Here is a 14,752-nt window from a genome sequence, read left to right as displayed (position 1 = left end):
CGGCCGAGGAAAATGGCGGCTCCGTGCAAGGTCCCTCCTCGGCTTCTCTTGCAATTTGCAGCAAGGCCTTTTTCTGGTTCGGAAGCCAGGCCCTTCGGCGCGGAGCGTCTGGCGGAGAAGCTGCGGGCTCAGAAGCGGGAGCAGCCGAAGGAGGCGAGTGAGGAGGCCTCTGTGCAGCGGTTTAACAACGTATAAGCCTTCCAAGTTTTTTTTGGACTACAACTCCCAGAAGCCTCAGCCATCTTGGCCAGGGAAGTGGGATTCTGGGAGTTGAAGTCCAAAGACCTGGGAGGCCAGAGTTGGACATCCCTGGCCTAAGCAAGAATAACCAAACAATGGCCCCAGAACTTCCACCCAGGAGCCAGGCCCTCCTCCCTGTCGATGCCTCCTCCACCTTCTCCACAATGAAATGCTCTGCCAGGAGGCCCTTAAAGAGAGGCTGGATGGCCCTCTGTCAATGGGGATGCTTTGAGGGAGAGTTCCTGCATGGCAGGATGGGGTTGGGCTGGATCAGGGCCCTCTTTGGGGTCTCTTCCCACCCTACGGTTCTATGATTCTGCATTTTGCAGCTGGAAGGTGTGGGAAAAGGCAAGCAGAACCATCAAGGGACCGGAGTAACTGCCCAAGTGAGGTATAGCAGAGTCTCCTTCCCTGGAGGTCTTTAACAGAGGCTGGATGGCCATCTGTCATGGACGCTTTGATTGGGAGTTCCTGCATGGCAGAATGGGCTTGGACTGGATCAGGGCCCTCTTTGGGGTCTCTTCCAACTCTAGGATCCTTTGAAGTTTCTGAATGTGTGTCATCTAATGCAGGAAGGCATCATCCAAGGTCTCTAGTAGACCTCCGCCACCACGTCCCTGTTGTTTCTCTCCCATTTAATTTTAACTTGAGGCGGCAAAAGTGACGCAACGAAGAGATGGACTAACTACCCTATGCTTCCCTCGCTGTTTCTCCATAGGCTCCCAAAGACCCGGTGCGAAGGCGCGTCTGGGAACTTGTGCAGCTGACCCAGCAGTTGCAGCGGGTTCATCCTAACGTTTTGGCCAAAGCGCTCAAAAGAGGGATCCTCTACCAGGACAACAAGATCGTTGTCATCAACAAACCCTACGGCCTCCCTGTTCACGGTAAGAGGAGTGTTGCCTTTAGGGCCTTAAATTGTTGATGGAGAATCATAATTGGCGGACAGCTCTAAAAGGTTCAGATAAAGATTCACGTTTGCAGCCCACGGTCTTTATTAGATTTGAATTGAATCTGTACAGCCAGGTCCTGATAGCAAATGCTGAGGGAAAGCAACCAGACGGCTTCCTCTGTCATTTTTTGCTTATAGGCTTTCCAGATTTTTGAATTATATACATGTTATCTTTTATTTAGATTTCTATATTGTGTTTGTAAGTTGTGCGTTTTAAGGCATTCATAGGTACTCATGTCGTATTGTGTGTATATTGTATTATGTATTTTCTTAATATTTTATATATTTTATTTTATTTCTATCCTTTTATACTCTCTGTAGACTTTCTATAGAATGTTATTGTATGTATTACTATGTTTTGAGGTGTTTTGAGACAGACCTAGGGCTATTCAGTAAATGATTGGTTGATTGATTGAATTACATACACAGTCTAATCCATAATCATCTTCTAGTTAGACGTCCAGCAGTCTAAATTAAAAGTCTTTCTGGGCAGAGATTGCCTCTAAGTAGCTGCCCTGTATGTTGAATAGATAAATCTAGCAAATTAAATAAAATCATGTTATCCTTTAGTTATTCAAGCCCTCCTTATTCTGTCCCTATTAAAAAAGGAGACAATGCAGAGGCAGTAGACATAACATATTGCCATATTCCTACTGGGGAAATACAAGAAAGAGATGTGATTATCTACTAGTTTCTCCTCCTCCTCTTTCTCTTCATATTTTACTACTATTACTACCGCAGAAGAAACCAAGAGAGGGACACACTGCTGAATTTCCCAATGACTGCTCTTTCTGCATACTCTATTATTGTTATTATACTTTATGTATATAGTGCTGTGTCTCTGCAGTCTGAAAGCAAGGATGATAAAGTGTAACTCATTGCTGCACACAGTCCCTGAGGCCATGTTTGTCAACCTCAGGGTCCCCCCCCCCAAAAAAAGTACCCAAATTCCCACTAGAGCTGGTGCAAGGCAAATTTGTCATGTTTTTGACCCTCAAAACTCAGAAGAGGCATTTGTTAAAATGGGAAGTGACTTGGCTCTGAACAATAACGTGTTGTAAATGCACCACTATGGTTCCTAGAGGATATTAGGTGACGAAAAAGATTTTTTCATGGGAAGGGACTATGGGGTGCAGGGAGCAAGGAAGGAGCCAAACCCAGCTTGAAGGAATTCCTCTTCACCACTGATGACTAAGAAGCTTCATGGTAAGTACCAGTGTTTCGTTTTCACACCTTGGGAGTGTCACTGTTGTGGAAAGCAAGACTGTTCTTTCTTTCTGCTTACGTAATTAGGACTGTTGCTGTCTTCATCCTAGGTGGTCCCAAAGTAAAGACTTGCATTGCGGATGTTCTGCCAGTACTGGCAAAGATGTTGTATGGCATGAAGTCTGAACCCCTTCACTTGTGTCACCGGCTAGACAAAGAAACAACCGGGGTGATGGTGCTGGCACGAAACCAGGACACAGCACACCAGGTCCAGGAGTTTTTCAGGACTCGGCAGGTGGAGAAGAAATACTGGTATGTGAGATCTTACTGCCCTTCAACCATTTAATTTTGTTCTTACTTTATAAGAAACTTTGATTTCATACACCAGTCAAGGAGCCTGTGATCCTCTAGCTACTGTTCAGCTGCAATAATAACAGTCCTATAGGCTAGCCAGTGATGAGAAATGAAGGGAATTTCAGTCCAACATATTGTTCTCAATCCTTTTATAAATCAATAATCCCTTCAGAACTACAGCTGTGTTGTAGTATCAGTTAAGAAAGCATCCTTTGTGCCTCCCACAAAGAGTGCTGGTGATCAAGGCAGAGGACTGAAGCATTGTGTTGTTTACTGTGGTCACTTTCATAGGGCAATCTGTATTGGACAACCAAAGCCGACAGAAGGTCTTGTGGATATTCCCATTGTGGAGAAGGAAGTTGAGAGCCAGCAGTCACACTTTAAAGTGAGTTTACTTCTGTCATTCACATTTTACCTCTTCCAGATTCCCCTCACCCTGGCTAGTCTGATATTTCTCATTGTTTCAAGAATTAAGATTTGTTACTTACATGAAATAAGTAAGTAAGTTGAATGAAGTTTTGAGAAAGTGAAAAATGAAAGGAGGGAGAAGGTGGAAGAAGATTGGTGTATGAGAGGTTGTATGAAAGAGAAAATAAGGGAATAAGAAACATATAGAAGGCTAAAGGGGAAGATGGGGAGGTGATATGGATGAGGAAGGTAAGAGTGAAAGAAAAGGAGAAGAAAGAAATAAGTAGAACAACAGAGTTGAAACCTTTGATAGATCAGGATGTGAAGAATGAGAAAGATGTCAGTATTGTTTCATATGCAAATGTTTTAATATGTAGGTTATGTATGTATATATGTGAGAGAATGTGTGTTGTGTTTTTATATTCTCAATAAAAAAGATTTGTTACTTAAGCTTTATATCTTGAATATTTAACACATTTAATGCAATGTGGGATTGCACATTTGCATGGTGATACATTAAATTGTCTGTTTTTGCTCAGATGACACTTGCTCCAAATTATTGCATGTCCCATGAGGATGGAAAGATGTTCAAAGTACGCCAGCACCGAGATGCCCATATGGCAGTGACCCGATACCGTGTGCTCAGCAGCTGTCCCTCCTGTACTTTCCTTGAACTGCACCCAATTACAGGTAAAGTCTTTCTTCATCGGTGTCTTTAGGTGCCACTTTTTCTGTAATTTCTGCTCTTTTCCTGGCAGCATCACAAGAAGTTGGTATCAAGTATCAAAAGCTTACCAGGGCATCTTAAAACCTGATGGGTTTTTTTCCAGTTGACTACTTTTGCTGCCTGGTTTTGTAGTACTGAATACAGGTGAAATTTGGTCATCTTAGGTTCATAGAATCATGCAGTTGTTGGGAACTTGAGAGTCTTCTAGACCAATTCCCTGTCAACGGTTGAATCCACACCTAAAGCATCCTTTACTGATGATCATCCAGCTATCTTTAAGAACCTCCAATGAAGGAGAATCCAAACCTTCAGAAGCAGTCAGTTCCACTGACAAACATTAAGAGGAGCTCTAGTGTTTACTTGCACTCTCCTTTCTTGCAGTTTGAGTCCATTGGTTCAGACCTTACACCTGACGGCATCACAAAACAATCTTACTCTATCCTCCATGTGGCTGCCCTTCAGATACTAAAGATGGGTATTAAAACCACTCTGTCTTATCTTCTCCAGGCTAAACATGTCAAACTGCTTCAACAGTTCTGTATAAAGTTGGTTTCAGACTCCCTGATTGTGCTACATCTTTCTTGAATGTGTGCCTAAACTGAACCTAGTACTGCAGATGAGGTGTGAACTAGGCAATGGAGGGAGGTTCTATTACTTCCTTTGATCTGTCACCATAGTTTTGTTCATACAGCGCCCTCACTACATCTTTTATTTTGCTTTCACCAGATTGAACATTATTTTTCCACCTTTCACTGATTAACACTTCTCTACAAATAGACCTTGTTCCTTTTCCTTTCAGTATAACTCAAAAATATGTTTGCTTTGAGTGTAGCTCAGAGGTATCCACAGTATCTTGCCTTTGAGAAAGTCCCATCAGTCATGAAACCACAGAATCATAGTGTTCAAAGGGGAACCATAAGCCATTTTGTCCAACCCTCTGCTCAATGAAGGAACTCCAACTGGCACATCTCCAGTCGGTAGCTGCTCAGCCACTTTTAGAAGAAGTCCAGAGAAAGAGACCTCTCTTGATAATTGGTTCCATTGCCAAGCCACTCTTACTCTCAAGAAGCTTCTCAGAAAATCTCCCAGGGTGACCCCTGTTCATTGCAGGAACACCAACTATAGCATCTCCAATAGGTAGCTGCTCAGCCTCTGATTTAAAAATAAAATAATTAATAAATAACCAAAAATAAAATAATCCAGAGGCAACCCAGCCCAGTTAGATCCCATCTCCCTACCAAGACACTTCAACCTCCCCTTCAACCATGACACCCAACAAGGGCTCTTCTCTTTTACCCCATTCACCATGCCTCTTCCACCTGCCCACCTTCCCTTCCTGAAACTTTTTACTCAGAATCACAATAATGTTCTGCCGTACTAAGGATTCCCCCCCCCCCCATTTTTATTGCTTGAATTACTGTGCTAGAACCTTCCTCTGAGACATACTACATATGAAACTCAATCTGGGCAGATAATTACCAAGAGTGTGCAAGTAGGTAATATTGGCTGTTCTGTTTACAAAGTTTCCCTTCTACTTAGGAGTGAAACATCAACTCAGAGTCCACTTGGCCTATGGTTTGGGATGTCCAATCCTTGGGGATCACAAATATTCCCACTGGAACAAGCTGGCACCACAGGTAAGAAGGTCATGGTATAAGGAGCTGTTGAGCACATTTAATGTGTTATGAGATATGTGTATAGGTGTGCTGAAGAGATTTTATTTAAAAAAAAAGAGTAATGCTTTAATGTAAGAATTGTTGGCTTTTGTTTCTTAATTTTCAATGACTCCTGTGTATTCCTGATTGAAAGTAAGACTGGCACACCAGAATTATCTGTAATCATTATTCAGCTAAAAGAAGGCTAAAAGAATTTCCTGCTGCTTACTTAGCAGAACCTCCTTTGAAAATTAATAGTTTTCCCTTAGCAATCACTGTTACATTGTGGGTTTTTTTAATTGTTAAATGTGTCTTCTCTTTTTTGCAGAAGCTTCCTGAGAGTACCTTAAAGAGACTAGGCTTGGAACAAGTCAAAGCCCGCTACCTTCCACTCCACCTCCATGCCCACGAGCTCATCCTGCCTGAGATAGATGGCAATACGGAAAAGAAAATCCACTTGGTCTGCAAGCCTCCCCTCTTCTTCAGTCGCTCCTTAAAACGCCTGAAGCTGGAGTTTCCCGAATCGGAAAAAAAATGAGCAGAAACGTGGGTGGCTTCTGTTGCTTTGCTGGAACAATTCTTTTTCTTCACGTTCTAGTACTTTGTGTGAGTTTCCACAAGGTACAGAGCAATCTAACATTGCAAGAAAGTGCTTTCCCAAGAAGCATGCAACCCAAAGATATTTGTATCTCTGGCAACTCAAAGCAGCCCTGAAGAGTGAAGTTGGTGATAATATAGGCCTGTGTTCTAGGTTTGGAACAAAAGGGAACCATTTGAAGATTGAACAGGCCACTTGACATGTAATGGCTACTAAAACAACAGTTACTCGTGTAAAAATGCTGTGGGTTGGGAGCTGAGGCACCTGAAATCAAGCCCTATAAACATCTATTTATAAATAACTTGATTTGTGCTCAGATAGTTATCTCACTTAGAGAAGGTTTTCTTGTCTTTTCATTTGGAAGAAAGATACAGTGAGAAGTTCCATGTAATGGCAAAGAGAATGTGTTACAAAGCAGGAATTTGCTGGTTCAAAGCTTGCCTCTTCTCCATTCAGTCTACAGTATATATTTCCCACATAGGACAAATAAGTTGAATGAATCTTTGTAAGAATTAAAATATAATATATATAAAGTGAACATTCTAAATCACTATATAAAATTTTATACAAAATACTATTTTGCAAAGGAGACATGAATGAATCCTGAATTTTTATTGTCTATGAGTACATTATTGAAAGTTACAAACTTCTTTCCTCTTCAACTTCTGGGGACTAGATGCCAACCTTAACTCTTTATTCCTGAGATTTATATTAGTATAAACTGCATTCATACTCTTAAATATGATTTCTTCACCCCTTACAGAATTTGAGTGCATAAATACATACAGTGCTCCTTTATAAGGTTCATAAGCCATATATGCTCAAAACAAGGGGTTTTTTAGTTGATGCTGTACAGGCAGGAACTTGTTCTCTTACAAAATAGGACAGCTCTATAGCAAGAATGAAAACACCGGCAGAGCTATGATACTTAGGGCTACAAATAGGGAAGGAAAAGATACCAATATGGTATCTATTAGCAGAAATTTGCAGGATTTGCTTGTTTCAAGTTGAGGGCAAGGAAAAGAGGATGTCTGTCAGATCCAATAGTACAGGAATGCTGGATCATTTTATGCTTATAAGAAACACTTTTTGTTTCCATTAGTGCATTGAACAATATATTTTTGTATAGACAATACGTACTTTAGTTAACAAATCTTTCTGTATCACTCTGGGCCCTCTCTTTCCTCCTTATCCTCTACCAGAATCCCTTTCTGGGCATGTATTAACAGCAAAACAAAGAGAAACAGAAAGCAGATAAGCTTGGGGTAGTCCGCACTGGCCTAATAAAGCAGCTTCTAATCGCTTTGAAGACAAGGTATTTAGACGATGCACGAAGTGAAACCAGGTGGAAACTGAAAGGAAGCTGTGTCTTTTAAACAGCATACCTCCAAAGTGACCCAAAGCAGCTTTATTTTGACCTGTCTGTATGGGCTCTTAGTCTCAGAGGTGCTACAAGATCTCTCTACATACTGGTTCTACAGACTAATATGGGTGTATGTTTGAATTCTCCCTATGCATTGTGAGTGATGCTTTATTTCTGTGAAAATGCCATACGTTTGAATTGTTACCAGTTGGGGCAGCACAAACTGAGTTAACTGAGATATGTCTGTAGCTGGAACCATGCTTTGGAGATAAACCTAGAATTCTGTCCTGAAAGCTCCAAAATTGGATATGGTACAAGATTATGAGATTTCTAGTATGGCACTTGATTTGGATCTTGAAAACACTGTTTCTGACTACAACTGCAGTCGCCGCTTGTTTGGGGACAAGGGGAAGTATAGTCCGAAATAACTCTATCCGAAATAACTCTATAAAGAAACATTCCTTTAGCCATACTACTTCTAGAAACCTGCCCCATAAAAAATCGACCCTGTGCAAGGCAGTGTTTGTCCCTGTTAGTCATATGGAAAGGCTAAGCACCCCACTATCTGGAGGATCATATGGACCCCATCTCTGGGTCTGAGCAAAGTTCTGGACTTAGGCTCCTTTTGAATATATGTATTTTTCTTGATGTCTCTGCCTCTGAAATCAATGTGGTTTTCCAATCATCTGCATTCAATATGTACTACAGGGCTTCTGGTGTTTGAGTGTGTCTTTAACTGGAGTCTGTTCATCTCCCTCCATGTTGTGGTCACACAGCACAAGGCTCAAAATAGCTTCCAAATGCAGGTGTTCTGAGTGGGTTTACTACCACCCACATTTTTCTGAAAATGAAAGTTTGTCCCAAGCTTACCCACTGACCGTTTATCCATCCCCCACCACTGATGTGTTCTCAAACATGAAACCAAACCCACAACCCAGCTGAATCCTGCTGAAAATAACCTCTGTTTATGAAAGGGGGATGAAAAACCACAAAGACCCATCCTTGCCTGGCTATGCTTGTGGCAGGTTGAGAGACAGTGTTCCCAGCGATCCAGGCTGCTCTATTTCTAGGGCTGGGGCTAGTTTGTAATTACAGGAGCAAGCCCTGTAATTTTGCTTAGCAAGCAGCCAAAGTTCTTATTGACAACTGTCCAATACTTAATTTTCTACACATAACACATTTCAGTTTAACAGACTTAAGAAGTAAAGCTGCCAGTCACTTGAGGCACCATTTGAGAGCTGTCTGCAGCAGTAACAACAGCAGCTGCTTCAAACCTTGCTTGCCTGTGTTTCTCAGCCACCCCATACTAAGGAATTATGTCGATCGCCCACACAGCTGGTCAGTACATGCTCTCAGATGCTCTGCTTCCAGACCCAAAGGGCTCCAATGCTAAAGGACTTCGCCTGGAATTACCCTGCGACCGCATGGTGAAGTTTGTGACAGTGGGGTTGCCTCTCTTGTTGATGTCCCTGGCATTTGCGCGGGAGTTTTCTGCAGGTAGGTTTTAAGTCTTTTTAAGGTACTCAAAACTGGCATTTTTGTATTATTTAATGTACCCTTTACTTGTGCACATCTTGTTAATTTAGAGGAAAAAAAATCAGTAGGATGGATCCAGGCTAAGTTAGGGGAAAAACAGAGTGCGGATATAATCCATCTTGAGACCACTTTAACTGCCCTGGCCCAATGCTAGGGAAACTAGCTTTATGAGACATTTAGCCTTCTCTGTTAAAGAGCACTGGTGCCACAACAAACTACAGTTTCCAAAATTCCCTAGCACTGAACCAGGGCAGTTAAAGTGATCTCAAACTGGATTATTTCAACCAAAGCTTGGAAAAGTTCAGCGGTTATACTACCACTCCCAGAATCCCCTAGTAGTAGGGTTTGGTTTCAGCTACCATCCAGCTAGTTTCTGTATGTAAAAGGGAAAAAATGGGTGCCATCCCGTTCTTTGCCTCGGGCAGCAAAATATCTTCCGACAGCTCTAGTTTCTGTCCTTTCCTTCACCATTTCAAAGTGTTCTGAGAACAGAGTTTGGGAAGAGCTGATACTTTCCCATCAAATCAACTGCTGAATGGTAAGTCAGCACTGTGATAAATCACAATCTTTCAATAGGTTTGATCTAGTTGGGATTAGCATTTGGATTGAGACCCTTTTACTGAACCTCTGAACATGAACAGTTATTCTGTGTGATGGTAGCATGAGAGGACTGGTGTTGTCAGTGCGGGTGACAGACGAAGTGGGGGGACTGGATCATATACACATGCTTGGAAGTTTGTTCTGGAGATAGGGGTGGCACACCTGCCAAAGTGGTTCTGTTCATTGTGTCAGAAGTCTATCTGCTAGTTTATGCTGTAGAGTTGTGGTAGTGAAGTACTCTACTATATTCAAAAGAACAGATGGTGGATGTTGTGCAAGGGGGAATGGTCCTTGAGGCAAATGTTTCTCCCCTGTTCTCCATTTTAGGCTCCCAGATCAATTGCTTTTCTCCTAGCAACTTTACACAGAAGCAGTCTGCGTATGTGGATACTGTATGCTGGGATTCCTTGCTTCACTATGATCCTGACACGCTGGGAGAGTCTAGGCCCAAATCCCTTTGGGTCCTAAAGGTATAACATTTTTTAAATGAGGGAGATGCATTCAGGCAGAGTGAAAAAGGCATCTCAGACCAGCAGATTCAGGGTACCACACAAAGGCAGCACATGGTTAATTAATTTGTTAATGTGTTTGTTCTGCCAGGGATGGGGAGATATACTTATTGAGTTTTCTGTCTTGTGTACAAGAAAATAACTTGGATGGTTTGGGGACTAATGTCCTTTGAACTGTATGGAAAAGTTGGGTGCATCAAGTATATTCTATATATCTTGACCCTTCAGGACTGTCCCTTGGGCCCCTTAAGGAGGGCTGCTAGCAAAACATGTTGGGCAAATGCTTGACCTTCCCCACTCTATCCCCACAATTGCCTCAACAGCCAGTATTGTATGTGTTCTCTCTCTCTCTCAATAGGTGTTTCCATATTCCTTACTAGTGATTGCTGTCGCCATGTATCTGCCTTATCTGATCTGGCGATATGCGGCTGCCCCATCACTTAACTGTGATTTGTTCTTCATCATTGATGAGCTGGATAAATCCTACAACCGTTCCATCCGCCTGGTGCAGCACATGGTGAAACTCCAGCAGTCTGGAACTGATCCAGAGGAACTCTGGGAGGAATATGACAAGTAAGCCCAAAGTGGAGGAGGGCACATGATGCGGGGCAGCATGGTTCAATGGCAGAGCAGACACAGAAGGGTCCAGACTGACTCCCTACTGATTTCCAGCTAAAAGTATGAAAACAGTCATATTTATGGAAAAGACCCTCTCTACCTTCCTTTGTTTGTTTTTAACGGAGAAAGGTGTTTTTAAAAACGGAATGAATAGTGCTTTCCTAGAAGAGAGGCTGGGCTCTTAAAGCCTAAAACATAGCAGGAGACTGAATGACTCAACATAGAAAAAGCTTATGGCCATTTTGGAGAACATCTCAAGGGTCCCCCAAACATCTATGGTGACAGCTGTCCCCATTGTTAGACAGAGCTTCAGGGAGCCTGTTTTTGGTGTCATGAAAAGGCACCATATGACCATTTCTTTAATTTATTATTCTCATATTTGTACTCTCCATGAGAGAGTAAAGGTGTTTGCAGAATTTTCTACCTCAGATACCAAAATAACTTTGTTCAGCCTTGAGTCCTAGGCACCTTACGTTGGTGGTGGGAGTAGGGGCCTCAGGCAGTAAAATGCTTATGCAACCCATCTGTGTATGCGCTCTCCTCTCACTGATGTTCTCTGCACAGGAGCCCTACCACCACATTTAACCTTATAATTGGAATCATACAGCCCTTCAGATGTTGCTGAATTGCAACTCTCAATACCCTTGCAAACATAGCCAATGGAAGCGACTCCTGGGAGTTGCAATTCAACAACATTGATTTCCATCCCTAGTTTAACCAGCAAGACAGAACCATCCCAGGACACTTCATAGAACCCAACCAGATGATTTTAGCACTGGTGGCAAATAGTTGCTGCTGCCTACAGAAAGGTCAAAGTTCCATATTAACAGTCTCTGTTTGTGTGTGTTTATTGCAAAGAGCTCGCCAAGAACGATACTTCGAGTTCCCTCTACTGGAGAGGTACCTGGCAAGTAAGCAGCGCTCTCACTACCTTGTGGGCATCTACATTTTGAAGAACCTTGTTCTCCTCTCCTTCATGGCTGCCACTTGTCTCTACCTTGGCTACTGCCACATGAGTGTTTTCTTCCAAGATGAATTTAGTTGCTCAATCAAGACAGGACTCCTAAAGAACACACCTCATCTCCCAGATTCAGTTCCCTGCAAGCTCCTATTCTTCTCAATTTTCCAGACCACCAGCATCTGCCTTGGTGCCGTATATGTTCTCCTGGGCCCCATTGTGGTTTACCATTTGCTCCACCTCTTCCATTGGGATAAACGACTCTTGTCCATCTATGAGATGCTCCCAGCTTTTGACCTTCTCAGCAGGAAGATGCTGACCTGCCCTATGAATGACTTGAATATCATCTTGCTGTTCCTGAGAACCAACATTTCAGAAGTCAAGTCCTTTAGCCGGCTAAGTGTCCTGAGTACACTGAAGGATGTTACAGCAGACAAAGAAAGCATTGATACTGTGGTGGATTTCATGACCCTCCTGGCTGGCTTGGAGATGTCCAAGCCAAAGCCCTTCTGCACCGATGGAAACTCATTGCATCCCAACAGTGAATTTATTGGTAGGTGGCATTAACAGATGACATTATCTATTTAATAGTTATATTTTGCCCAGTGAGCTCAAGGGTCCTTTTCATCCTTGTTTTATCCTCACAAAAACCTTGCAAGGTAGGATGGGTTGATGTTCTCTGAAGTCTTATTTGAACACTCTAACCAGGAGACCACAGTGACATTGGGATTGTTTGAAACTGTGCCTTCAGTATGTCCCTTTTGAGAAACTCCCATCCATCCTGGACGCCTTTCTTTTTCAGTATTCCTGACTACAGGATAACCCCCAGTATTTCCCCAAAGTTTACTGAAACCAGCTTTCCTACTGTGTAGAATGTGTATCTGACCATGTTTGGCTTCTCCTTTCCACTGTATAACAAACTCCAGGAGAACATAATCACTCCCTCCTAAGGATCCTGCCACTAGCACCCCATTTGCCAGGTCATCCCTGTTGGTTTGGATCAGATCTAAAATAGATGATCCCCTCGTTGCCTCTTCCACCTTTTTCACAATGAAATTGTCTTCCAGGCAAAAGAGGAATTTACTGGACCTTAAACTCTTGGCTGAGTTTGACTTCCAGCAAATATCTGGATAGCTGAAGTCACCCATCACTACAACATTTCTCCTTTTTGAGTGTGTTGCTATCTGTTCTAAAAAGGCATAGTCCAGTTCCTCTGTCTGATTTGGGGGGTCAGTAGTAGACTCCCACCATAACATCCTTGTTGTTTCCTTCCCCTTTAATTTTTATCCAGATGCTCTCCACCTGGCTTCCAGGATTGAAGTCCTGGATCTCTTTACAGATGTAGACATCCCTGACATATAATGTTACCCCTCCTGCTTTCCTGTTTGACTATTTCTCTTCCAAAGGAGTTAAAGTTCATCTTATTTTCCATGCTCTGCGCATTAGTGTAGCAACACCTAAGATCATGGGACATCCCCCCTTCCTGTCTATGTAAAGATTTTTGCCTCCCAGTGTTAGGTCCTTGCACCATTTGCCTTGTTCTTTTTATAACAGTTATCCAGAATATTATTTTCCTCCTCCTCCTAAGCCAGTTTAAAGCCCTCCCGATTAAAAATTTGAGACTCTGCAAAAACCTTTTGCCAATTGGTGAGATTTTTTTTTGTCTGATCTAAATCATACTGTTAGTTGGTTATATAAGAACCAATTAATGTTTATATTTTCTTTCCTTAATTGATCCATAGATTTCATTGTGTAGTTATTATCTTCATCTGATGTTAAAATGTCCTTGTATTTCAACCATGATTCCTTTTTATTCTTTGTTCTATAGAAAAAGCCTCTTGTGAGGAGGCCCACATAGGAATTGTAGTTTGGTGAGATATTTAGCCTACTCCGTCAGAATGCCATCACAAACTACAGTTCCCAGGATTCCCTAGCACTGAGCCAGGGCAGTTAAAGTATTATTTCAGCAGGGTTTTTTTGGACCCATGAGACACAGTATTACTTTAACATGTCATTTTCTTCCCTGTCCTTAGAAATGAAACCAGCCTTGGAATCAAAATAAAACTGACAACGGTCAGCTTGACAGAGCAGCAAACAGCAGAGAAAACATCTTTGGTGAATAGTGCTAAAGCATTGGAAAGCAAATCAGTACAACTGTTATTGTTGGTCCCCAGCCATCCAAGTGCCCTGGACTTTCCTGGCATTTCCAAGTTGTAGTCCTGGTTGCACAATCGGCATATACTCTGTAACCTAAATGCTTATTTACTGTGTACCAATTTCATAAGATTTACAATTTGTAATGAAAGTGATTATAGATTGCCCTTAGATTTTGAGCAGATGCTGTTGTGTTGTTTTATGGGGCTTTAATGGACACTCATTCTAGCAAGTCCTGTGCCTCTAAACACAGGGAAGCGGACCATGTAACCTAAATGTTGCTGCACTATTGCCCAGGCATTTAAAAAAGAAATTCCTACTGGATGTCCATCTATTCACATGGTTCATGTGTGTATAATCCTGACATTCAGATTAAAGAGAAAGTGATTTTTAAAAATAAGAGAGCAAATGCAGAGTTGCAAATATCTTTACAGATATTATACGTTAGCTTTAGGGAGCGTAATTTCCAATCTGAATCTGTAACTATTTGGTTTTATACAAATGATATGTGTTAGTTCTGCTGACTAGACTCCATTAAATTTAATGTTAAAGTAATTTTAATGTTAAAATAAATCAGTTTACAACATGTTCCTGTTTCAGTTGGCTTTGATGCAGCACCTTTGTTGTGGGCAGGATCTTGAAATAATCTATAAAGCACACTTGGAATGCCAGCTACAGATGGCTCTTCCTTAATCTCATTATCTATAAATGCTTTTTTAAAATTTACAATATAAGCGTTCCAGGTACTCAGTGTATTTGCTTGTTTTAAAGTGAATATTTACTTGTCACATTTCCCAGTAAACAAGCAAAACATCTTTCAGGAAGGATACAAATATGAAACCAAGAAAATGGCAAACAGTGCAATTTTAATTTTAAG

General features: G+C 41.8%; 2 protein-coding genes across 2 annotated transcripts; both read left to right on the top strand.

Moving 5' to 3' along the window:
- The first annotated feature begins 11 nt into the window (after positions 1–11).
- RPUSD4 (RNA pseudouridine synthase D4) lies at positions 12–6,728 on the top strand. The gene is made up of 7 exons (XM_089538844.1): positions 12–153; positions 959–1,124; positions 2,506–2,707; positions 3,041–3,134; positions 3,697–3,847; positions 5,424–5,521; positions 5,868–6,728. The coding sequence occupies exons 1-7, from the start codon at positions 13–15 to the stop codon at positions 6,075–6,077; spliced, it is 1,062 nt and encodes a 353-aa protein (XP_089394970.1). The 5' UTR covers position 12; the 3' UTR covers positions 6,078–6,728.
- Positions 6,729–8,571: 1,843 nt separating this feature from the next.
- Positions 8,572–14,201, top strand: PANX3 (pannexin 3). Its single transcript, XM_089538584.1, has 5 exons — positions 8,572–8,997; positions 9,964–10,106; positions 10,504–10,718; positions 11,622–12,274; positions 13,755–14,201. Exons 1-5 carry the CDS (start codon positions 8,817–8,819, stop codon positions 13,781–13,783), a joined length of 1,221 nt encoding a protein of 406 aa, XP_089394710.1. The 5' UTR covers positions 8,572–8,816; the 3' UTR covers positions 13,784–14,201.
- The last annotated feature ends 551 nt before the right edge of the window (positions 14,202–14,752 follow it).

The sequence above is a fragment of the Sceloporus occidentalis genome, unplaced genomic scaffold (genome assembly GCF_023333645.1).
Source record: "Sceloporus occidentalis isolate IW3139 unplaced genomic scaffold, rSceOcc1.0.p SCAF_9, whole genome shotgun sequence".
Classification (NCBI taxonomy): Eukaryota; Metazoa; Chordata; class Lepidosauria; order Squamata; family Phrynosomatidae; genus Sceloporus; species Sceloporus occidentalis.
Note: the sequence above shows the minus strand (reverse complement) of the source record. Positions and strands in the feature narration are given on the sequence as shown.